This window comes from Hipposideros armiger, unplaced genomic scaffold (assembly GCF_001890085.2).
Source record: "Hipposideros armiger isolate ML-2016 unplaced genomic scaffold, ASM189008v1 scaffold_160, whole genome shotgun sequence".
In the NCBI taxonomy this organism is placed as follows: domain Eukaryota; kingdom Metazoa; phylum Chordata; class Mammalia; order Chiroptera; family Hipposideridae; genus Hipposideros; species Hipposideros armiger.
Window position 1 is genome coordinate 1,972,538 of NW_017731510.1, and position 9,456 is coordinate 1,981,993.

A 9,456-nucleotide genomic window follows, 5' to 3' on the forward strand; every position below is an offset into this window, starting at 1 on the left:
GTGGTGGTGGCCAGGCCTGGAGGGTTTGCTGGGACACCAGGGCTTAAGGTTTTCCTGTTTTTAGAACACAAGGAATAGAAGACAAGTACTGGAGGGTGTAAGAGTTAACCACTGAAGGCTAGCACATAGGAAGGATGAGAGATACAAAGTACTTTTTCATTTAAAAGGAGCTGGTCTTCCTGACTTGGTCTGTAGATTCAACACGGTCTCAGTCAAAATTCTAGCAAATTATTTTGTAGATATCCATAGACCGATTCTAAAGTTCATGTGGAGAAGCAAAAGACCCGCAATAACTAGCACAATATTGAAGAAGAACAAAGCCAGAGGATGGACACTACTTAACTTCAAGACTTATTATAAAGCTACAGTAATCAAGACAGTGGTATTGGTAAAAGGGTAGACAAATAGATCAATGGAGACAGAATAGAGATTCTAGAAATACACTCATATAAATATAATAAACTGATCTTTGACAGAAGAGCAAAGCAAATTCAGTGGAGAAAGAATAGTCTTTTCAAGAGATGCTGCTGGAACAACTGGGCATCTACATGGAAGAATAATGAATTTAGATACATATCTTGCTCCCTTCACAAAAATTAAATAAAAATGGATCATAGGCCTAAATGTAAAATGCAAAACAATCAAACTCATAGAAGATAATGTAGGAGAAAATGTAGGTGATGTTGGGTCTTGGCAATGACCAAAATCACAATCCATGAAAGAAAAAAAATAAGTTGGACTTTATTAATAACTTCTTTTCTACAAAAGACACTGTTAAGAGAATGAACAAAATGACAGGCTGAGAGAAAATGTTTGCAAAACAGACATCTGATAAAGGATAGGTATTCAAAAGATACAGAGAACTCTTAAAATTCAACAAGAAAACAATCCAATAAAAAATGGGCAGAAGATCTGAACAGACACCTCACTAAATAAGATAAACAGATGGCAAATAAACATATGAAAAGGTGCTCAACATCACGTGTTATCCGGGGGCTGAAAATTAATTAACCAGGTGGATTTGTCTAGTAAACAGCTAGAAATGTGGGCTCATGTCCATGAGAGAGGCCTAGGGCCAAGGCTACCTTGGGAAAGGATGCCATAACCTCACGTGAACGTGAAGCGCAAGAAGGGGGCTGAAAACGGGACTGCGGGGAGCCTCACATGTAAGAGATGGTTACAGGGGCCACTGGTGTGGAAAGCAAAGATGAAAACATCAATTGTATAGATAACGGGGCACAGGGATTCCTAGAAGTCAAATAGGGATCGTTGCTTGGGTGGGGGATGCTCTCTGAGGCCGAATGCTGTGAGAGGGTTTTGCAGGAACAGGAGTGTGGACAGCTGGTTTGGTAGGTAAGCGGTTGTCATTGATCTTGGGAAGAACAATTAGAAGATAGTGGTGAGAGGCCACTGTTGTGAGATGAGGGATGAAAGGTGGTTGACATGCGGATTGTCTGAGGTGTCTAAAAGATGAGAGTATCCTTTAAGGCCAGAAGAAGGTACCAGTTAATATTGTCTCTTCTTGTTTAAGTGTATGTTCCTCCCTGAAATGTATTTTACAAAGTAGGCATTCATTGTGTGTGCATGTATACACATATATACACACATAATACATATACTATATATACACATGTAAACTATATATTAATTATATGTAATATACACATGTTATATATGTAACCTGTCTCCAGGCTATTTTGATAACAAAAGTTTTAAATGGACCAGAGTTAATTTTATATACTTTCTCAAAACAGGTTTTAATTGATGAGTTCTCATGGTGATCATTACTTTGAAAAAGAAATCCCATGCAGTCACAATGGAACGAGAATTAACTTCCCCTCACCCTGCCACCGCTTCCCCCCACCCCCGGATCTAGAAAACAACCTGAGGTTATTTGAGACCCAGTTTTAGTACTACCTTAATTTCTTCTATTTAAGCAATAATCTTGCTTTCATAGGAGGTGCTTCTTAGTAAAATGTGAGCTGGTAGCATTTTTCAAAGTTTAGCTCTTGAAGTATAACCTACTTACAGAAAAGTACATGGTTATTTTATTTTTTACTGAGCTGTAAATCACGTAAATTAATTTCACCCTTTTAAAGTGTACAGTTCAGTGGGTGTGAATATATTTGCAAAGTCATGCAATCATCAGCACTATGGAATTCCAGAACATTTTTGTCATCCCCAAAAGTCACTCCACCCCCACTAGCAGTCACTCCCCATTTTGGCCTTGTTCAACCTCCCTCTTCTTCTCCCCCAGTGATCACTAACCTGCTTTCTGTTTCTGTGGATTTGCCTATTCTGGACATTTCCTATAAATGGAATCATACCATATGTGGCCTTTTGTGTCTGGCTTCTTTTAGTTAGCATAATGTTTTCAAGGTTCACTCATGCTGTAGCTTGAATTAGAACGTCATTTCTGTATTTATGGCTGAATAATATTCCATTGTATGGACATACCACATTTTGTTTATCCATGCCCATGACTGCATTTTAATGTTTTCATTTTAAAGCTTTGGGGCTCGGGTTGTGCATGAAGAACCCTACAGGGCCTGCACAGAAGCTGTGCTCTCAGCTCAGCCCACATCACTTGGCACTTGCGGTTCCTTTGCTGATTAACCTTGGGGACCCTTGAGTGTCAGCATGCTTGATTGCTGACAGCCAAGGGGCAGCTTTGGGTCTTATCTGCAGTGCATTACAGGAGATAGGGTGTTCTTTATCCACATCAGCTGCCCCATCACAGACTTAACATCACCATTTTTTGTTAGTTTTTCCAAAATTACCCAGTCCCCGGCCCCATTTGTTTTGTTGATGACTTGCCTCTCCCTCTTCTTTTTTACTCCTGCATCAAAATGCAATAGCGTAGAAGGCATGAGTGCAGACAGGGTTACTGCACTCACCAAGTGGTTTTTTCAACATGTGTGTGTTCTGGTATGTTCCTGCATTGTTCACCCAAGTCTGGCTTGGGTAGCGTTTTACTTCTCATCTCGTCTCATCCCTGGGTGAGGATGGGAGTTCGGGGAGAAAGCAGCTACAGGACCCCTTTTCTATCCTGAATACTTTTCTTGAGAACCACATGCTGGGGCACCTTGGAGTTCTGTGTTAATCTGCTGGAGAATGGTGAAAACCGTTCTTATTATGACCAGGAAGTGACAGCCGCAGAAGCCGCCTGAACTGCAGTCGTTTCAGGCTATAGGAAATCGTTATACAATCCATTAAGTGATGTGTGCTATGTCTTTTGGGAGAGAAAACCAGTGACGCTTAAGTTTTGATTTTACCTTTTTTTTCTTTAAAAGGATTTTTATTTTGGAATCACCTAACCTCAAGCTTGATGTAGTCCTTCTGTGGTGTGAATGTCACCAGAATTGATGATATAGATTACTGCTTGTTTTTGTTGGGTTGGACTTTCTGTTCCTTTTGCACCTGGTTTGCACAGTTAATGGATCTTGTGGGTTTTTCCCCACTGAATGCACTTACTTATTGTATTGAATGGTGACTCTGCTCTTCCTTACAAGTCCCACATAAGGGAAATGTAATATAGACTACACATTTTTGGAACTACCATTGAAATGGAATCCTATTTAGTCTTCTCCTAACTTTATGTTAATGTATAGGCTAAACTGATCTTAAGAAAAGTTTTGCAGTTACAAAAACTGTTTGTACCCCTTCTGACTAAATGATTGGCTCTTTTTATTGGCTTTGCTTTAAGGCAAGATGTAATAACTTGGAAGGTGTGCCCATAACCTTCCATGCAGGATCAGAATTAGTCATTTGGCGGATTCAAGGCAGTATTTTGACCATGTTGACACTGCTGCTAATAACTGCTTAACTTTATTAAAAACCTAAGATGTGTGCATACTTTTTTAGGGGTCTATTTACGCTAAGGGATCTGATGGGTTTCCAGCACATCCAAGCCCTATAAAATTTGTTGTCAAGATTTTGAAGTTGTGGTACTTTCAGGGAACCAGTGTGAATAAAATCAATCTGACTGTTTTAAAATAAAGCTTCTCCTGGTATTGCTAGAGGTGGTATTTAGTATTTCCGAAAGATTCCTGATGGTGGAAACTTCACCATTAAACAGGATTAGAGAGACATACAACTTTTAATGTTAGAATTACAAATAGATTTTAAAGGAAGTATATTAAAGGTAGGTCCTGCTTTGTCTGAATTCCAAAGAATAGACAGGGAGAGGGGTTGTTGGAGTGTGGACTCTGCTTTAGAGAGAAAGTGAGACCAATTATAAACAAGTGGGTACCCTAGAACCTTCATAATTCTGCAAAGATTCTTCACCATTGGGCAACCTCCAATTTAGATGCAGAATATTAATGTTGATGATAAGATAAGGCAGCCTTAATATATTAATCCAATGTTAAGTAGGCATTAAAAATTAAGATATAATAGTAAAGAAAACAGCCCTTCCTATTTTAATCTTTTTATAATCATAAAATGTGTTCATTTTAGAAAATAGGAAAACAGAAACAAAGACAAGGCATGTATTTATATTAACATTTTGGTGTAGTGCCTCTAAAAAAGAAATGAGTTTTAATTCTTTGTTTTCACTGGTTTACTACATTTGTTATTTTTCAGACTCACAATTTTGTTTTAAAATCTTTAGTCAGTGACTGTCTCTGTGACATTTTGTGATCCTTAGTGGATTTTTCACTGTGGGACAGTTAAACATTTAGGGCAGATGAGAAATGAGGGAAATTCTGGGTATGAGATTTTTACCTAGAAAAAAGTCCAGTAAATATTTAAGAAAAAAGCCCACTTCTAAAAACCTCTTATTTTCAAAAGAACTTTTATGTGTGTTATCAACTTTTCTGGATGATTTTTATAGAAGGATTTTCGCTTTCTACAAATAATCAAGGACAATAAGAGGTGAATTAGAAAATAGTCTCTCCCAGGTTTGAACCAAATTTGTTAGCAAATGCAGCCTAGTTTATGCCAGGTTTTTACTTCTGTTAATTGTTTTATTTATTTATTTTTCACTATATTCCTTTAGCAGAAGAATTATTTATCTCACATATCAATATGGCATGGTACGTCAAAATTGAAAATAAGGGAGAAAAAAGGAGGATAAGAGAAAATAGGAGTAAGAAAAAGTAAGACAAAACCAGAGGTCAAAGAAAATATACTTGGCTCACAGCCTTTAATCAGCCAACGGAAAAGGAAGGCATGATCCATCATGAGAATTAGCATCCATTAGAGGAGAAAGATTCTGCTCAGGAGACACTGAGCTATTTCTGATACTGAGTCCAGAATCGAATTTCTCCCTTAGGAACCCCCAAAGAAGCTGTGATATGGGACCACAACTTCCCTGAAGAAAACATAATGACTATTGCCTGGGAACTTGCCAGTCAGTCAGCGAGCTCCCCCAGAACCTCCTGTGTGTGTGGCAGGATGGGGCAGGGGCAATTCTGGGGGCATTTCTGGCACACGGTCTGGATCGGGCATTGTTAGATGGGTTTGGGTGCTGCTGCAGGGTCTCCTTAGCAAGGAGACAGGGGATGTTTCAGGATGGAAAAAACGACCAAGTGAAGCTTTGCTCACCCTCCTGTTGATCTCCATGCATGTCTTTGTGTGGAGCCATCGAATCTGTCAGGCCGGTTTGTATAAGAAAGAGTCTTTCTACTTTGCCATCATGTTCAAGGATAATGTTTGCCATTGCATCTGCACATCCCTTGCAACTTGACAAGCGTTGAACATAATTCTAACTCCCCCCACCCCCACTTGCTTTTTGGGTTTTCATTAGAGATGTTTCCCACAAATGGTTTTGTTAAATATATTGAGTTTGGGAACTTACGTTTTCTATGTGAAGGTCAACCAAAAGTCATCTTGCTGAGAGATCTCTGTAGCCTGTGGAGTTTGAGGATTAAAGTCCAAGAGCCATTTTATGAGAGGTTAACCAGGGAGAGTTCTGAGGTACATGTGTCACCCATTTGCCCCCTTTTAAATGACATGATGATGGTGCTTGGCTTGGGGTAACTGAATTCTGCATGGAGATGCCGGTAACCGGAAGGGTCTCCAGCGCGGTGCTCGAACAAGCTGGGTCTTGGTCATTGCCCTCCCTCTGACTTGCTCACAGGCTCTGAGATGAATCCCCAGATGTGACTGGGAAAATAAAGCAAGCCCAGAGGCTTCCCGTTTCTTTAGAAATTCTGTAGTATTGCAGGCTTTACCAGTGAGTATTATTCTTCCATCCCTCTTTTTCCTTCACCAATTTGGGAGGCAAAAGGGTTTTTAGGTTGTTTGTTGTTTTCATTAAAAATTGCTCCCCCTCATCCCACAGAACTCTCTGCTATTTATTCTCATAGATTTCTTGTCCTCAGGAACTATGTTGTACACCAGGTGAATTAGCACAGGACAGTTTCAGGGCATAATATAATTCTCCCAGATTATCACGGGGATCAGCCTTGAGGTCTCTTAATACCTGGACACCTATGAATGGTTGCTGCTGCTTTTGTCTTGCTGCACCCCTTGTAAAGGACCGAGCTCCATGCCTCTGACCCGCGGCTGGAGGAGGTGCTGTTCCATAGGTAAGAGACACCATCTGCAGAGCTGTCATAATACAGATACAGCCTGTACGGGGCAAGGGTGAGGGAGGAGGATTAGAAGAGCAGCAATTGTCTGAGCAGATGGTTAGCTTGTAGCTGGCAACTCTTCAATCCTACGCCTTCTAGATATGGATTAGAGGTCCTATGGCTTAAAATGAAGCAAAAACAGCCCACACGATTATTTTTGGAATTCTTTTTCTTGTTGTAAATGTTAGCCAGATATATTTTAAATATGTCAAGAGCCTTGAAATAGCTTTTTTGCAATAAAAATATTTGGATGAAACCTTAAAATGAATGAGATGGTATTTAGACAGCAGGAAACCCAGCAGCTCTAAGTGAAAATGGTCTAATAATAACCTGTGGCCTTGGAGTAGGTTGTTTACCTCCATGGGCACCAACATGAAATCTATGAGCTCAGAACGATAAGCTCCTGATGGGGGACCATACTATTCACATCATTTTAAAATTACTTTTTCTAACCCCAAATTTATTTTCAGACTATTTCTTTTAGTTTAAGTAGCATGCTGAGTTATTCTTAAGTATTTCATTTGTTCTTGCAACTTAGCACAGTGGTGTGATGGCTGCTGAAGTGTAAGAATCCCAAAAGAGCATGAATGGAATTCTGCATTTCTGGGCAACATCTTTTAATTAGTAAAAGTTACAACTGCTGAAAACTGTAGTTGGGAAAAGAATGTAAAGCGTTGTTTGTCAAGATCTATTTTGGCAACTGAATATTTTGTCCCTACCTTAGAACTGGGACTTGAACACAGAATTGACTGTGATTGCCACCAAATCCATGGATGAGGAATCAGTGCTCTGTGTACTATGATGCATTCTAGAAGCTTTTCTTCTTAACCTGTCTGGTCGTCTCGTGGCCTATCTACTCATTCTTTTTTTTTTTTTTTAACCTAGCTACAACTTGGGGCATAGATTTTTTGTCAGCCTAGATACAAATTATGATTCTTTCAGATGTACTTTGTATATGTATTATTGGATGACCAAGAAAATGGTTTTCGTAAACAAATATTCAACAGAAAAATGTCCTGCTTTGTATATATGGTTTTTTTTTGAACAATTAGACCAGAATTTGTTTTTTTACAGTTGATTTCATCCTTATAACAATGAGGTGGATTGATGTTTGTCTTGTACTACTATATGTAATGAATGAAACCTATTAAATAAAAATTTAGGGTTTTAAGCTACAAAGACCATGATTAATCTTAACTTCAGATGGAATTTTATAACACTAAAAGCCTCCTAAGCAGAAACACTACCATTTCCTTGAGATATACTGAAGGGCAAACATGAGCTTTATTGGATATTTTCCACCTTGAGGGCATTGCAAACATTAGAAACTTGTTCTTACAAAAGGAAAGAAGGCATAGTAAGTTAATTTTAGGTAAAAGTGATTTGGGAGAAGAGATGGCTGCTGTTCCAACTATAGCTGACCTTGAACAACGTGGAACTTAGGGGTACTGACCCCTCACAGTTGAAAACCTGGGTAGAACTGCAGTCAACCCTTCACATCAGCAGATTCCTAACCACAGATTGAAATGCGCATATAAGTTGCTGGGAGCAGTTCAAACTCGTGTTGTTCAAGGGTCAACATATGAGTATGAATGAATCATACTTTACAATGATTACATGGAATTGCAATTAAAAAAAAAACTAACTTATCCCCTTAAGATGGCTACTATAAAATAAACAGAAAAAAACAGAAAATAGCAAATGTTACCAAGAATGTGGAGAAATTGGAACCCTTGTGAACTGCTGGTAGGAATGTAAAATGGTGGTGCTGCTCTGGAAAACAGTGTGATGCTTCCTCCAAGTATTAAACATAAAATTACCATATGATGTGGCAATTCCATTCCGCTTATGGGTATTTACCCAAAAGAATTGAAAGCAGGGCCTCGAAGAGATATTTGTGTACACATTCACAATAGCCAAAAGGTGGAAGCAACCAAATGTTTATCAATGGGTAAGTAAATGTGATATATACCCACAATGGAATATTATTCAGCTGCAAAAGAGGAAAGTCTTGACACATGTTACAAAATAGATGAACCTTGAGAACATCATGCTAAGTGAAATAAGCCAGTCACGAAAGGACAAACACTATATGACTCCACTTATATGAGGTACCTAGAGTAAATTCACAGATACAGGGAGTAGAATGGTGGTTGCCAGGGCCTGTGGGGAGAGGGAAATGGGGTGTTAGTGTTAAGTGGGCACAGAGTTTCAGTTTTGCAAGATAAAAAGAGTTCTGCTGATTGCTTGCACAACAGTGTGAGTGCACTAACACTATTGAACATAGTTAGGATAAATATTGGATGTGTTTTACCAAAATTAAAATAAGAAACACATGGACTTTATTGTATGTGCCTATATATCATGATTCTATTTAAACAGAAGTTTATGGGGTCCATGCTGAGGTTGTAACCATCCCCTCTACCCCGTTCCCTATCCTTATTTCCTTTTTAAATTTTTCACAATCTTATCTTTCTCCTTATAAAATACTGTATTACTTCTTTGTTCATTTTCTTTGTTGTTTCTTTTCCCCCCTAGAGCATAAGCTCTATGAGGGCAGAGACTTCTGTCTGTTTGCTTCATTGCTGTAGCTTTCTAGTGTCTAGAAAGGTGCCTGGCACACAGTAGGTGATCAGCAGTTATCTGTTCAATGATAGAATACTGTAAGTAAAACAAAGCCACTTGAATGACAAATGCATTTGGGATATTTTGTTTTTAAAATATCTTCTATTTTTGAGAATTAACACAAAATAAGGCATACAAATTGGGATACATAGCTCAATGAATTTTTATGTATCTGCATGCCTGTCACCAACAGCCAAATAAAAACAGACTATTTCCATTACCCTAGGAGGTCTTTCGTAGCTCTTACCAGATA

General features: G+C 38.7%; 1 protein-coding gene across 4 annotated transcripts in view; it reads left to right on the forward strand.

The window, feature by feature from the left end:
* ATP8A2 (ATPase phospholipid transporting 8A2) overlaps positions 1-9,456 on the forward strand; it is a 624,797-nt gene that overhangs the window by 60,998 nt on the left and 554,343 nt on the right. The window contains exon 1 of one of the 4 annotated variants that reach the window (XM_019651452.1): positions 6,432-6,533. The exons of the other annotated variants lie outside the window; for them this stretch is intronic. Coding sequence (XP_019506997.1) covers positions 6,494-6,533 — 40 coding nt within the window. The 5' untranslated portion in view covers positions 6,432-6,493. Of the gene's footprint in view, positions 1-6,431; positions 6,534-9,456 lie in introns of those variants that run through there. 4 annotated transcript variants of the gene reach the window in all.